Source organism: Podarcis erhardii (genome assembly GCF_964252035.2).
Source record: "Podarcis erhardii genome assembly, chromosome: 3".
Classification (NCBI taxonomy): Eukaryota; Metazoa; Chordata; class Lepidosauria; order Squamata; family Lacertidae; genus Podarcis; species Podarcis erhardii.
The window spans coordinates 108,268,313-108,284,461 of NC_138507.1; the positions used below are offsets into that span (position 1 = coordinate 108,268,313).

Below are 16,149 nucleotides of genomic sequence, written 5' to 3' on the forward strand. Positions count from 1 at the left end.
CAGGGCTGTACCTAGGGGGTGGTTAGGTGGGCCCCCATTAGGGGGACCCCCACAAAATCGACTTAAAAATACATCCATAAATATAAAATATTCATTATTGCCTCATAAGAAATGGTTTTAAGTAGAGGGTGAATTGAATGGGTGGAGGTGGGGGGGGGTTGGAGGAGAGGTGGAAAGAAGAGCTAATTTGTCTGTGATTAGGGGGGCACAATCTGGAAGGTTCTGCCAGGGGCACAAGATCACCTAGCTAAGACTCTGTATATACAGCACGTAAAGGTAACGGTAAAGGACCCCTGAATGGTTAAGTCCATTCAAAGACAACTATAGGGTTGCGGCGCTCATCTCGCTTCAGGCCGAGGGAGATGGCGTTTGTCCACAGACAGTTTTCCAGGTCATGTGGCCAGCATGACAAAACCGCTTCTGGCGCAATGGACACTGTGTGATGGAAGCCAGAGTGCATGCCATCTACATAAGGTGTGCATAGACAAGTTAAGTCCCACTGAACTTCAAAAGTCTTGCTGCTTAGCAAAAATGCTTAGCATTTGCTGCAGCTCAAAAAGTCAATTACACCAGCCAGCATCGGATTTAGAGCAGGGCAGGTTGTTCCCCCGCACAGGGCACCAAGCCGAGGGGGTTCAAAATAACAATACCTATATTCAGTGCTTTTTTTTCTGGGGATACGCATACTGATAAATGTTTTGTGAATCTAAGTTTGGCCTCATTGAGGGGCAGTATTTCAATATGAGTAGGAAAATGAGAGTACCCCTAATCATTCTCTTTTGGGGTGAAATCACTGCCTATATTTATGGCCATACCTACTGAGTAGATCCATAAGAAAAGCAACTGTACCAGACCCGGATTTAGGTTTGATGAGGCCCTAAGCCAGGGGTCAGCAAACTTTTTCAGCAGGGGGCCAGTCCACTGTCCCTCAGACCTTGTGGACTATATTTTGAAAAAAATTAATGAACAAATTCCTATGCCCCACAAATAACCCAGAGATGCATTTTAAATAAAAGCACACATTCTACTCATGTAAAAACACGCTGATTCCCGGACCATCCGTGGGCCGGATTTAGAAGGTGATTGGGCCGGATCCGGGCCCCGGGCCTTAATTTGCCTACCCATCCTAAGCTACTGAAGGTAATGGGGCCCTTTATATGTCCAGCTGTCCTTTGCCAACAACAAATTGTTGGTTTTTTGTGTTGAATATATGCTATATGGTAATTTATGGACCTAATAGGTATCAAAAGCCATTTGCACATAACAAATAGGAGCCTACACAACACAAAACACTGTTGCTGTATGTAGGTTTTATTTTGTTTTTTTATCTTATATTTTTGAAATGTAAATCCAGGTTTGTTTTTCCCCTTTCAATTTTTTGGGGGCCCGCAAGAGAATGGGGCCCTAAGCTGTACCCAAATGAATTATTGTGAAAATAATAATAAATATCTGGTGGGGCGCCAAATTTTGCCCTTGTTGGGGGCGCCATAATGCCCAAGTTCGCCCCGGCACTTGGTGGCTGGCGGTGGCGTCCACCGGAGCCGCTTCCCCTGTTCTCTGCTTGGCTTCCACAGCCCTGCAGCCAGGGCACCTGCCGGCTCCTCCAAGCCAGCAGAGGAGGCCAGAAAGCCCATGAAGACACGCTGGAAGCGAGCCCGGCAGCCGGAGGAGAAGAGGGCGAGAGCGGGGCGCTCCGCTCGTCCCCTAGAGGCGCAGCCCTCGCCGAGAGGTCGGTCGCCTGCCTGCGAAGAGGAGCGCGCAGGAGAGCCGTCTGCTCCTGAAAGGAATCCCGGGTGGGCGGAGCGGGCTGGGGAGGCTGCCAGGGAAAAAGCGCCTGCGAGCCGGAGGCTGCTGGCTTCAGCGTGGACGTCCTCAAGGGAGGAGCATCGGCGGCAGCCTCGGGAGAAAGGGAAGCAGAGCACGCTGGCATTGGCCGAGGGGACACAAAGGGGCCGCGAGCGGCGGAAGGTCGTTTTCTGCAGGGGAGATGCTGCGGGCGCGGCGCGGGTGGTAGAAGGGAGAGAAGCGGCCGGAGGCGAGAGGTGGGTACCGCCGAGACCTTTGCTCTTTAGGTTGACTCGGGCTTCTGTGGAGCCCCCCCCTCCGCCCCTCAAATTCTCTTCTCCGCCCTCAAATTCTCTTCTGGGACAAGGGAAGCCCGGGAGTTTTGTGAGGGGAGTTGATCCTGGCTCTGCAACTTGGGCGGCAGGTTGTCTCCCAGAACCATAGAATTGGAAGGGGACCCCGAGGGTCGTCTAGTCCAGCCCCCTGCGATGCAGGAATCTCAACTGAAGCATGCATCGCGTGTGTTTACCTTTTGCGGAGGGGCGACGGCAAGGATGAACCACCCAGTTTTTTATATCTGCGTTTCAACTTCTGTACGAATCTTTCTTGGCGTGGCTGCTCCTCCTTGAGACCAGCTTTTTTGCCGTTGGTCTTTTAAAATCCGAGTTTCCTCACCAGCCAGGGAGGTTGTGCTTCTAAGAGGTTTCCCCCGCCCGCTTTTCTCTGGGGTGACCTTTAGTCGATACTCTTTCCACATTTCTTCCCTCCAGCTCTCCAAACTGGCTGGGTCCTGCCTTGAAATCCCTCTCCTTTCTCATGTACCTGGTGCTTCCTTCCTCGCCAAGTGTGTAGCTTGTGCTATCATATGAAGAGCCTGGTCCTAAAAGCAACCAAAACTTTATTTTGAAATCTCGTCTCCGCACCTTCGCCGTTTTTAAAGAGAAGTAGGTTGCAAGGAACACCAGATGTTGTTTTGTCTCGTTTTTGTAGTATAAACTCCTCCTTTATTAGTTCCTCTTGTGTGGAGGGAGTTTGGGGTGTAGGAGGAATTCGGCCATCCATCTCTTGCATCAAATTTAAGGCAAAATTTCCCAGCTTACCCCCTTTCAACTCCCCCTCCCCACTCATCAGCTGTGACCCATTTACACTGCACTTGAAATTTAAACTGGTTTAGGTAGCTGTCCTAACCCTGCTCACCTGGGTGTAAGCTCCATTGAATTCAATATAACTTACTTATGAGTAGCAGTGTTGTTAATTTCATTAGTCAGTTGCTTTTTTAAAAAAAGAACTTAAAGTGACATGGTTAGGATAGCTCTGTTAGTCCTAGACAAGTGTAAACTAACAACAGCTAACTATTTGAGCATCCTCTGCCCTCAGGATGTGCTGGGTGGGACAGATGTAGCCCAACACATCTGCAAGGCACCTGGTTGATGAAGGCTCCCTTAGGGCCTATGAGACTTGCTCTGCCCTGTTCCTTATTGTTTTCCTGTGCCTAAAGGAGAAAATATTGTTCTAGGAGAGACCAGAGGACTGTTGGATATCCATATTGAAGGATATGTGACCTTTACCTACTTTTTCTAGATGCTCAATCCAAAGTATCAGGGAAAGGGCCATCACTCAGGGCCAGAAGATCTCCTCAATTTCAGAAGGCCCCAGATTCAATTCTGAACACCTGTAGGTAGGGCTCAGAGATATTCCCTGCCTGAAACTGAGACAATACTGAGCTGGATAGACCAAGGCTCTAACTCCCTATAAGGCAGCATCTTGTGTTTAATTACACTTGTGTCTTGCTGTTCTTCCAAGGAACCCTGAGTGACATTTTAGCCTCAAAGCAAGCTCTTGTGGGCCTTTGGGAGTTTCGTCATATTATTCTGGAAGACGGGTGCTTCTGACAGAACAAATCACCACCATGCATTTCTTACTGTAAAAGCAAAGCTTTGGGGGTTGCAAGAGTTAAAGCGTGCCTCCATCTTCAAATCAGAATAAGGCTGTTCCTCAGCTATGAGCAAGGATTTTCAAAGTTTCGTTGCAGCAAGTTTCCACTAGCCAAATGGTTTGTATCTTTCCAAGTGTAAGAAAGACAAACATCAGTTGACCCACGGAGCTCAGCTTTGTCCTAGGCATGAAGCCAAGTCTATTAATGGTGGGTTTTTTTGTTTTGAAAAGAAAACCGGTCCGGTTGGCAGGCTTCAAGCTTCTCAAAAAAGCATATAATTAAGTAAATATTGAATGGGGGGGGGGAAATAAGATGAGCAGTTGTCGTCCCAGTTCACACTTTGCAATTTTAAGGAGAACACTTACAGCACCTTAGGGTGAAGACAATCAAAAGTCTTGTGGTGATGTGTTACAGATTTGTTACGGTATAGGCTTTTCCGCATTGCAGCCCATATATCATCAGATATCTGTGTTATTGTTGCTCATTTAGCAGATAGACATGATCCTACATGTCCCATGTGCTCAGCTGGGCCTGCTTTGTGTCCTGCCACCAGCTGAGGCACAGCTGATGGGAAAAGGAGAGATTGCCCAGATTATGAAATTCCCTGCCCAATGAGGGCACCCTGTGCCTCATAGTTTTACTGGTGTATTATAGTTTCCAGTGCCAAGTTAAGATGGTTTTTGTATATGAACGCATGTTGGTGTTTACAGCACACTCCTAACTATGTCAACTTAGAAGTCTTCTTGAATTCAGTGGGGCTTACTTCCAAGTAAATGGGGTTAGGATTGCAGTGCATCTATCTGTGTGCATGTATTCTGTTTTGCTTTCATTTTCTGTGATGATGTACTTTTTACGCTTTTAATTAATTTAAACATTAAAATGTTTAAAGAGTCAAGAGTGGAAAGGCAAGGTATAAATGTTGTAATAAATGCCCCAGAACACTCTCTCAAAAGATGTTAGAAAGCTGCCAGGTTTATGATGAGTGGGAGCAGGCAAGCCCAGTTGAGATAATAATTCCTTTCTGTTTTGTGTAGAGGCTTGAGAAGGAAGCTCATGTCTCCTTGTGTCAATTTATGCCCTTGTGGGGGGAGACTTATTCTACCCTCTGATAATCTACTCTTTATTATGACTGATGTCATTCATCAACCTTGAATGCAGTCAGTGTGAAAGCATTGTGGCCTGTCTGTAACAATATAACCATAATGAGATTTTTACAGCTCCCCCACACCCCCAGAGAGTGACTTTGGGAAAAACAACAACTTTGCATTGTCTGTTTCTGAGCATTCTTATAACCACAGCTCATTTTGTAATGGGTTGCTCAGTTTGCAGCCTGGTATAGTTTGTGGAGAAGGACGTAGCTCAGGGGTTAGAGCAGAAGGTCTCAGGTTCGATCCCTAGCATCCCCTCCTGGGGCAGGGAAAGACTCCTGATTATTGCATATAAATGCAATGCATAAATAAATTGTTTGCTTTTCAGACGATGAATAGATGGCTGGAGATCTCGATCGCTTTCACGTTATATATGTGTATGTATAGACCAATTTCTTTTTAAAGTCTATCATACAAGGCCAATGGACAGGTACAACCGAAAGACTAACCACAGAATAATGGAACAGCTGAGTTTAAATTACATTTTTAGTTATCTTTTAAGAACGCAGGATTCACCATTTCAGATATATCAATTTTGAGGTGATGGGAAGATTAAGGACTTGCATCAGGGTTCAGTTGTCTGCTCATGGGTGCATTCAGCATTAAACTGTAGAAAAACAGTACCTTTAAAAAACATTTGTTGTGATTTTTAAAATTATTATTCTTATTATTCTGTTTAGAAATAATGTTGAACTTTTAATGACAGCGTGCTCAGGAAAGGCTAAAGGCTCTTACCAAAATTTCAGTTTGTCTGTGTAACTGAGACAACGCAGGAACATAAAAATGTAAAGGTAAATAACAAACATAGAAAAAGTCTAGGAAAATATTTCAGATTCCTAAATATTTGTGTCAAAAATCAACTTACCCAGGCAATTGGACATTTGCCACTGGTTCAGCCCCGTCTGAAAGAAAGACTCAACAGTATTGTAGAAATGAGTTTTATTCTTGAAAGTTGTAGGAAGAACGCAGAAATTCTGCTTACATTTAAATGATTAAAAATGAATAGCTGTGTGTGGTCTGCCAAATTTCTCTCTTTCACAAGTACTTTAATTTTTGGAGCTTAGACTTTTGAGGGAGAAGATTATTTCTTAATACACAACTAATTTGGTGTCAATTTTAATCTGCCAAGATTTATTTAAGAGGTTGTAAATTCACCTCGTTGCATTCCTGCTTGCAAAATAATTCCTTTAAGGGAAACAGAATTGAAGCCTCTAAATATGCTACTCATTGTACAAAAAATTAGAAATGGTCACAAGGGTTATAATCTAAAGATAAGACTCATTAGGAAGGAAATAGAAGGAAGAAAAAACTTGAATGTGGCACTCTCGTGGGGGAGCCCCTTCACCAACTACCTTCTCAGTGACCCAGGGTCAGGGGTCTTCTGATAGAAGTGGCATGGTCCTAGGCAGTAACAACATACATATTCGTTGTGAAGTGGCTTGATGCTAATGCATGTGAGATAAAGGAGCTTGAGCCAATGGGGTCCTTGTATGTTAAAAATGGATTTGGTTTTTTTTTTTTTTTTTGTACCTCTTGCAAATAATTATTTTACTTTCTCAATAACCTGCCTGTGTGCTAAGATAATGTTCTGAGGCCCTTCCCTTGACGCTCCTGCCTTCTAAAGTGAGGCAGATGTTCACTAGGAAAATAACCTTTCCAGCTGTTGCCCTCTCTTTGTGGAACTCTCAAGTGGTCTCCAAGTGGAATATATATATTCCAATGCCAGGCAAATGGCTTTAATTGCTTTTAGTTGAAATTTTAGTCTGTTGCTGTTTTTAGTTTTTTTTAGTTGTGATTTTGATTATATATATGTTTTAAATGTAATTGTAAGCTACCCTAGGACCTCAACTGAAGTGAAAGTCAGGATATTCAGATTTTATAAATAATTGGTGGGTGTTCAGTGTCTTCCCACATTTTGGGCTACAGCTCTAGCCAATGAGAAGGAGCTTTTCCAAGTTTGTGAAAGTAATTTCCTTGATTTCGCTGAAGCGAGTGAGAATCTCATTGCCACAAGAACATTCTTCATACATATTTTTTTAACCCAAATGTGTATTTGATGTGAGAGAGTTGAAAAACTTGGACCTTCCTTCTGCATTGTTGCTTAATCTCAACAATGGGACGACACTGTATTATTCGCAGTTGAGTTCAAATGCAGTGATATTTAAATTTCTGGGCTCTTCTGAGTTGGATCCGATGAGACAAAGTTTTTATAAGCAGGAACATTTGGCAGGGACACAAGTCAAAACTATAATACAAATGTCTGCCAGCAGAAAAGACTTAATGACAGCTAACTTGGAGTCTGTTTTGACCAAGCTTTGTGGCTGTGTTTTGGTTTTGCTAGTGAGAGAAATATGATGTGATCTTCAATCAGTTGTCCCAGGCTTAGGCTCATAAAAATAATGTATTCATAAAGTTCTGAAGTGAATTAGCTGAGGATTTCAGCTATACAAAGTCCTGTGCGTGAGCAATCTGCTGTGCCGTCGTGTTGCATGGAGTAGTTTGGATATTGGAAACCAAGGAAGCAATGTTTTGTTCAGTTGACTGTTAAAACTAATGGAGCTAAGTTAGCCGTGTCCATTAATTTCTATGGGTGTCCTTGGAGTATTTCTAACATTGGCTCCATCCCATAGTGGCTTTTACTTTAAGAAAACCCGGTTCAGTAGAAGGCTGTCTCAAATAATGTTCACTTCTGTGTAATCTTATTTTTTGCTCTGCACATTAAATACATATTTGAAAGCAGTTTCTCCAGAGGGTGCTGTTGTCCTCAGGTCTTGCTTGTGTGTCTCCCAAAGGCATCTGTTTCACCACTGTGAAAACAGGATGCTGGAGTAGATGGGCCATTGGCCTGATCCTGCAAGCTCTTCCTATGTTCTTATGTACAGACAAGGTGCCTCCTCCGTCCTCTTTGGAGAGCTGTCTTCAAGAGCATGGCTTGGGAACCTTTGGCTCTTCAAATGTGGTTGGATCAGTCCCAGTCAGCGTTGCCAATGGCAAAACATAATGGTGGTTTTAATCCAAACAAATTATAGAGGGCTCACAAGTTCTCAATCCTTCTGTACAGTGGTACCTTGGATTAAGTACTTAATTCGTTCTGGAGGTCCATTCTTAACCTGAAACTGTTCTTAACCTGAAGCACCACTTTAGCTAATGGGGCCTCCTGCTGCTGCCGCGCCGCCGGAGTACGATTTCTGTTCTCATCCTGAAGCAAAGTTCTTAACCCGAGGTACTATTTCTGGGTTAGCGGCGTCTGTAACCTGAAGTGTATGTAACCTGAAGCGTATGTAACCCGAAGTACCACTGTAGAGCCTCTGAAGAAGGAGCTGAGCCATGAAAAGTGAGAAATCTAGTATCTCGTGCTGAAAGCAAATCATTAATATTGTTCAAAGGAAAAAATAGGGATGGATTTACCAGGGACAGGTAGCAGCACATAGATTCTGTCCCTGGTAAATAGGGGTCTTTGGAGCATATGGGATAGTGATCCTATTGTGGCCTTGCACTCAATGCATTTTATTCAAACATGCCATCTGTTTTCCGGGATTAAGCTTTTTTGGGGGGATAGAAACTGGTTCTACATGGTTGCATCAAGGGTTGTCTATTCAAAGCACTGATTAGCCCTGCTAATTCGAACAATATTTCAAAAACAACACTGCAATTAAAAAGTTAGTGATCAAATGTCTGTGTGATAAAGATGGACATAGTCATCTTTAAAATATATGAAAAGGCAGACAGCCTACCTAAATAGTGTTGGAATGGAGGGTGAACAAGAAAACAGAGCAGACGGAACCTTTGATTTGTTGATCAGTATGTTTTTAATTTGTGTTCCAGATGCAGCAGCAATCTGAATAATATGGTATGTTGGGGGGGGGGGAATGGAAATGTGCTGTGACTCACATTTTGTCTGTAAGCACTCTGTAGCAAATTTTAAACACAGAAAAGAACGGTGTAGGAAGGACCTTTTTCGCCCCTAAGGTAGGAAATGATTGTAGGAAGTGTGTTAATTATTAGTACAGCACAGCTTCCCCCGACCTGGTGCCATCCAGATGTTTTGGACTATGGCTGGATCTGATGGGGGTTATAGTCCAAAACATCTGGAGGGCTTCAGGTTGTGGGACAGTCAAAACAAGTCTGAAAGAGGATGAAATGTTTTGTGTAAATCATGTCTCTGTATTGGACTGAGGGACTCATAGACAGTAATTGATAAACACTTAAGGTTAGTTTTAGCATTTCTACTAAGCAAAAGAAGGGGTGTTAAAACACTGCTGCTAAATTTGTTTATTTCTTGCAATTTTTTAGTTGTAGGTTTTGAATTAATTTTCATTCCGTTCGAAAAAATAGTTTTTATCTACTATGTATTTTGGAAAGTATTTTGTTTATTTGCTATGCATTTCCACATCTCTTATGATTTAACCAAATTTTGCATGATGGTTCCTGAGAATCAAGGAGCAGGTTTTCTTCTACGTTTGGATACCATTTTAATTCAAGATGGCGGTTGAACCTTTCTGAACTGCACAGATTTTAACAACTGATTTCAAAACTGCACTGATTTTGGGGGGGGGGGAGCATTATTAGAATTCCTGAGCAACGTGGCTAGAAGTTTGCTAGTCATTGATAATGTAAGCTTCCTTGAAGACCCTATGGTGAAAAGGCTAAACAAAAATAAACGATAGGAGTGAGAGGATAAACAAGCAATAGCAGGTTACAATAGCAAGATGCAGAGCATATGTTTAATACAGTAGGAGACAAGAGTGGAAGATAAGAGGATAGCTAGGGTGGGATTGGTAGAAGCCTAATGGATTGTAGGATAACAAGGAGCTTACATAAGACCGGAAAAACGGGTGGCAAATAACAGGAAAAGTTGATCTGGACGACTGAGGGTAAGACTCAAGAAGAGAAGATAACCTTAGTATCTACTTAAAGGGCTTTCTGTTGTGAAAGCCAGTCTGTCTGCCTTCCTCTAACTCCAGTTAAATCAGTACCAGGTGCTTTCTTAAAGCCCTGGCTACTAGAATGGCATTGGTCCCAGGGTCCCTCTATCTTTTACATCCATAGCTTGCACCTGTGACTTAAAGAGCAATGTGGAGCACTTTCAACCTTTTGTTTGACATTCATATTGCACCATCCATGAGAAACTCCACTGCCTCTTGCAATGTCCACTTCTATTGGGACACCATGGTGTTCAGGTAATATTAGGGAAGTGGCTCTTGTGCTTTGTTTTGTTTTGCAGAAGGTTGTGTGTTGTCTCAGTGCCTGCCCTCAATTGTTATGGTGTGTGTCAGTCTTGCTGGCATAAACAAGATCCCATTCAACTAAGACCAATCGGATGCATCTGCAAAGAAGCTTTCCCCCTTGCCTTTAGTTTAATAATCATGTGCAAGTACAGGTAGCCTGTTGTTGACATCCATCTGTCTTGAGAGACAATGAAGTGTGCCTCAGGAGGGAAAGTCAAACTGCTAGGTTAGCAGCACCAAAGTGACTTCCCCGGGACGAAAGCTTGGGCAGTGTGTAAGGCAGTGCGGGGACGCCCAGACGACAAGACCCCACTCTCAGCCTCACAGATGTGGTCCAAAGGAAAGCAGAGCAAGGTTTAGCACCAGTTTGGCTGCAGGGGTTGCTGGAAAGAGGCGTACAAGGCACCATCCAACTATCTTAGGGACTCCACTCTGGAGTAGGGTTTACTCCTTAGTCTTTTCTTCTCCCGAAGATAACCTGCAAGCCAATGGAGGTTTAGGGTCATAGTTTCCTTCTCCTCGGTGGGCTAGCTTCCAAGGTTGATGAGCCCCATCTGCCCCTCACTTCCCTCTACAGCACATGCAGAAACCACCTTCTTGACCATTGGACCTGCTATCATGTCTGCTCAATCCACGGGAGCCTGTCTTCACATGCAGGGGAAGTCCCTAACACACCGAGGGTTTGAGACAGGTAGCACAATGTCAGGGAACTGCCATCGGAGCCAGAGGAGGAGGGAGGGCTCCGGAGGGATGCCGGAGAACGTCCCAGTAGGGAGAGAGGCAGCTCATCTTCTGGGGAAGGAAATCAGCGTAGCACCAGTGGAGAAGGGGGGCAGATGGGGGAATCGGCGAGGGGGCTCCATAACTCCTCGCCGGAGACCAGCGGGGAGAGCACGGGTCCTCCGCTGCCCACACCCTCCCTGCGCAGAAGACTTTCGTGCAGGGAGAGTAGGAGGAGACTAGGCGTCAAAGAGCTTCTTTGCTGGAAGAAGTTCAAGAAACGTCCACTGACGGATTCTGCCAGTGATTGAGACAGCCACGGATGGGTGGCTGTCCGGACAGAAAGGGTTCACTTAGGTAACCCAGCCAGGTGTGGCGATGACTTACGCACGAGCAACCCCAAGAACAACTACACACAAGCAGCAAAAAGGTATCTTAGTGTGTGTGGTCATGGCTGCATTGCTTTTTCTGGGGTGTGAGCATTCCCTGCACCTGCTTTGTGGCCAGATTTTGGGGGTGTCTTTGTAGGCAGGTTGTCCATGGGTACTGCTCCAGAAGATACGTTAAAAATGCGTCTAAAACTTGGAGAGATTTCTGTTTAAAACTTAAAAGCCTTGTTAATTCATCTTCCCAGCCTTCAGACGAACAGGGAGATGTTGTCTTGATTGAAGTGTGCCATACTTACAGTTACTGGAGTTTGTTACAATTTTAGTTTTGCTTGCAGCTAAGAGAGAGGGCAGGAAGATTCTCCATATTATTTTCCAGGCAGATGCTTAGAAGTTCCTAGCTGCCTGATTTTAAAACGAAATTTAAACCATGAGCCCTTGGGAGTTGCTGAGGTCATTCTCTAAGCTCATTACCACGCACCAGAATTACATTTGCTAACCCCGCCGCTACTTAATTCGTTTTTTCCACCTGCATATTCAATTTGTGAAATTAACATTAGTGCTTGCATATAAATGAAACTCGTATGCAGATGCTGTTTTTCTGCTTATCCTGTTGATAGGGGTGTTTTTTTTAACCAGAATCCTCCATTATTTGCTCTTTGCCTCCAGCTCAATTAAGCTCCCGCAACAGTGGGGTCTCACAAGAGCAGGTGGCTGCGTGCTTGACTGGTGCAGGACACTGAAGCAGTTGGTGCCGCAGAAGTTTCCATTATAAATAGTTGTGTTGGGCTAAATACAGGCCCTACGTTAAAACTCAGTATAACTGGCATGGCACACCCAAGACATTCCTCTAGGTCACTAATGTGGAGAATGAACTCCAGGAGACATCTCCTGGTCCAGATACTACTGCCTGAGCCACTACTGGAACTCTCGAAATCAATGTCAACATTATGCAACAGTAGAATTAAGAATGCAAAACCAACTGTACTTGGTGAGGTCAGTGGTCCATCCATCCCACAGTTGCCTTCAAACGGGACCTAGAGCTGGGCATGCCCTTGCAAAATGAGATTCTTTTGGGGAAGCTTCTGCTTCTCTGGCTGCTATAGAAGTTATATCATTATTATTATTTTGTTTGAATCTCAGAAAAGTAAATGCAGATTAAAATTTAGGAGAATGTAGCTGAGGGAGCAGCCATGATCAGCATGGTGGAATTCCCCCTGAAAATATGTCAAGAGCCTGCTATTCAAATGGATGGAAAAAAACTTGCCCACTGCTTAGAGCTCGGTCAGTTCTTCCTACATTAATTTTGAAACAGGTTTGTTTTTTGCCGAGTTCTTCGGGGCATGGGTGGGGTGGAATCAGCAGCTGGAGACTGGGGGCAAAACTGGATGGACAAGAGGTCCACGTTCTTACGTCTGGCTGGTTTGGCCATGAGACGGTAAGGATTGTCTGATAAGCATCTTTGTGCCAGAAGTGCAGTTTGGCTTGGCTTAAAGACAGACTTAATTCCTCTTAGTTCCAGCTGTTGGTGTAGCCACGAATGCTTCCAGAACGGAAATTCTTGGCTGTGCCAAATGAAAATCTGTCTTCAAGGAGTTTGGTGATGGAGGAAAAGGAGGCTGTCTAGTTTCCATTTTCTCACTAGCTCTCCCTCTCCTCCAAAGCTACTTTGTTGGATAGAAATGGATGCATGGCATGCTGTACTTCTTAAACAACCAACACCACCATGGTCAATTAGTTCGTTTCAAAAGGATACAACATTGAGGCAAACCCCAGGCTTTTATACCCCCTCGCTCTCTTTCTATCTACAAGCTGTCAACATTCCACTCTTACGTAATGATTTGTGCCATGCCGTGAATGCTCAAGAAACTGAGCACCTAAAACAACACAAATCTCACAGATCAGCAAAGTGCCCTGGCGTGGGTGTTGCTCAGAGCAGCGGGTGAGAGGCCAGCTCCCCTGGACACTCAAAAAGAGGTATGTGGTAGGAAGCTGGGTTTGTTTACATAAATGATTGAATCTTCGCCCCGTTGTATTAATTTCAGGCCATTCTGCTGTTTCTCTTGATGTAGAAATCACTCTCTCCAGCCATCTCTCTCCAGCTGTTTGATGTATTACATCTACAGTATAATGCTGACTGACCCTTAAAATGTTACGGTCAAGTCTCCCCTGGGGGGTGTTCTCTGGTACATGGGCTGCGAGTTACAACACAAATTTTCCCTTTGGTTTTTAGGTCTGTGCAATAAATTTAACCTGAGCTGACTGTTAGGGCTTTTTAAAAGGGGTTTAGAAACACAATATTTTCTCCCTGCCTCCCTCCAGTGAAATGAAATTTGGAAGGGGTTCATGTAGGAAGAAGGCCATGGAAGGCTACTAGAGGGCTGTGTTCTGCCTCCGTGTTTCGAGGTGGCGATACATCAGGAGGGGGTAGTGCTCTTCCGCTCGAATCCTGCTCGTGGGTTTACCACAGACATGTGAGTGGCCACTGTGAGAACAGGATGCTGGACTTAGACGGGCCACTGGCCTGATCCAGGAGACTCTGCTTACAGTCTTACAATCTTTAAGGAGATTGGGTTCTTCCTCCTGAGATTCCCCTAGCAATGGTGGGGAACTTTGGGACGGATCCAGCCTGCAGCCTCTCCTCTGCTACTGCAGCCTGCCCAAAGCCTCCCTTTCTGTTTCCCACCAGATGGGCAAGAGGCACTTCATGAGAAGCTGTTGCCTCAACATACCCCAGCAGTGTGGTGCTCACTGGGTAGAGAAGTGCGTTGTGAGAAGTTAGAATTGTCACTTCAAATCCACTGCAAACTTTCCTCCAGTTAAAAACTACAGATTCTTTATGGTTGGAGTTTTATGCATCCGAGCATCATGCACTGAACAAAGAAACCATCAAATATACAGGAAAGCAGAAGTGAATGGAAGAAGAATAGAAAGAAAACCTGCATCACGCGATACTCAAAACTTTTTTTATAAACACAGTCCCACAACACAGTTGGGGCGTAACTACTCTGTAAAGAAGTTGTTTCTGGAGTTAGTGCTGGAACTGGGCGGAGAAAGGAGCCTTGGATAGAAAATTGTGGTGGCTAATCTGCTTTAGGCGGTCATGGTTATGGTTCCAACACGGTTATGGTGTTGGAAAACTGATAGCGGTAGCCAGTCTGCACAACTGAATGAGTTTGGGGATGGACTGTACCTCAGTAGTAGAGCACATCCTTTGATTGCAGAAGCTCTCCAGGATCAGTCCCCAGATCTTCAGTAGGGCTTGACAAGACTCCTGACTGAATCCCTAAGGGCTGCTGCCGATCAGTGTGGACCAGCCTCACCAAACCTTGTGCCTTCCAGATGTTGTAGGACTAAGGTTCCCATCACCCCCTGATCACTGGTTATCCTGGCTGGTGCTGTTGGGGGCAATAGATGGATGGCCATGTGTTCCCCATCCTAGAGGTAAAGGCTCCCTGAAGCCAAGGATCAGAGCTTCTTGACTATTGGAGCAAAAACGTCCAACAACATCAGAAGGGTGCTAGGTTGGGCAATTCGAGTGAGCTCACATTTTGTTCAGCTTTGAACCTGGAATTTCTTCATTGGCGCTTTTTACCACTGTGGTGGGCTGTTAACCCAGCCAGTGTGGTGTAGTGGTTAAGAGCGATAGACTCGTAATCTGGTGAACCGGGTTCGCGTCTTCACTCCTCCACATGCAGCCGCTGGGTGACCTTGGGCCAGTCACACTTCTCTGAAGTCTCTCAGCCCCACTCACCTCACAGAGTGTTTGTTGTGGGGGAGGAAGGGAAAAGGAGAATGTTAGCTGCTTTGAGACTCCTTCGGGTAGTGATAAAGCGGGATATCAAATCCAAACTACTACTACTGTACTCCTCCTCCTCCTCTTCTTCTTCTTCTTCTTCTTCTTCTTCTTCTTCTTCTTAACCAGCATTGATCCTTGTCATCAGCGCCAGGCAGCGCAGCCATTGATCAGGGATAATGAGAACTGTAGCCCAAGCACATTTGAGAACACCATGTTGGCTACCCTTAACCTGCTCAAATACCATATTTTAAATTTAGGTGCTTAAAAGGGAGAGAGAGAGAGAGAGAAGAAAAGTCCTAGTTCTACAAAATGCAAAAGGAGAAGAGAATGGTGGTTGAATGTTTGATATCAGTGCCTTACTGGGAATGTTGACTCTCATATTTCCACTTCTCTTTCCTTCCTCCCCTTTCCCACTGACTCATTTTAGGCTGAGTTTTATACTATGGGATGGGTGAGGAAGAGAACAAATATGTGTCCCAGCTGAAGGATGTGTTCAACAGCTGCGATGCCACAGGCACCGGGTATTTGGACAAGGAAGAGCTGACCGAGCTATGCCGCAAGTTACACCTGGAAAGGCAGCTACCCCTACTCCTGGAGAACCTCTTGGGAAATAATCTCTTTGCCAGGGTAAGTAGGCCCAAGGCCTCTGCGCCTGTTTTGAAGGAGCACTTCTCTCATAACGGTTTAAAATGGCAATCTTGTCTCCCGGCCCTTCCCCACCAGTTGTTCCCATCCGTGCATGGAATTCTCAGCTGGCCACTCTTCATCCTTCCTGTCTGGCCCTGAACACTTTTAAATCCCATTGGTTCCCCCTAAAGGCAAGCCTAGGGGCATATTTCCCCCCAAAAATTGCACCACTCGACATGTCTGTGTTGAAGTGAGATAGGATGCCATCCCTGCGCTTTTCAGGGAGACCTAAATAAACCCTGTCCGATGGACATTATGGAATGTGGCCTAAACTTCCCTCTCGTGTCATTTTTTTTAACTGTCCTGCTTTGGGCATGGCTTGTTCTTCTCTCTCGCTTGCAAAGCCTTTGCAACGCCTAGGCATAGCTCTCAACCGTCCCTTATTTGTCAGGAAAGTCCCTTATCCCAGCGCTGTGTCCCGCTGCTGTCCCTTATTGATGATGTCCTTTAAATTTCCCGG

At 44.9% G+C, this 16,149-nt stretch overlaps 1 protein-coding gene across 2 annotated transcripts in view; it reads left to right on the top strand.

Annotated features, from left to right (window-relative positions):
* The first annotated feature begins 1,807 nt into the window (after window positions 1-1,807).
* NINL (ninein like) overlaps window positions 1,808-16,149 on the top strand; it is a 49,084-nt gene continuing 34,742 nt past the window's right edge. The window contains exons 1-2 of one of the 2 annotated variants that reach the window (XM_081854540.1): window positions 1,808-2,042; window positions 15,430-15,629. In XM_081854540.1, the coding sequence (XP_081710666.1) occupies window positions 15,450-15,629 (180 nt within the window). In that variant the 5' untranslated portion in view covers window positions 1,808-2,042; window positions 15,430-15,449. Of the gene's footprint in view, window positions 2,043-13,941; window positions 14,222-15,429; window positions 15,630-16,149 lie in introns of those variants that run through there. The other variant, XM_081854541.1, reaches the window with a different exon arrangement.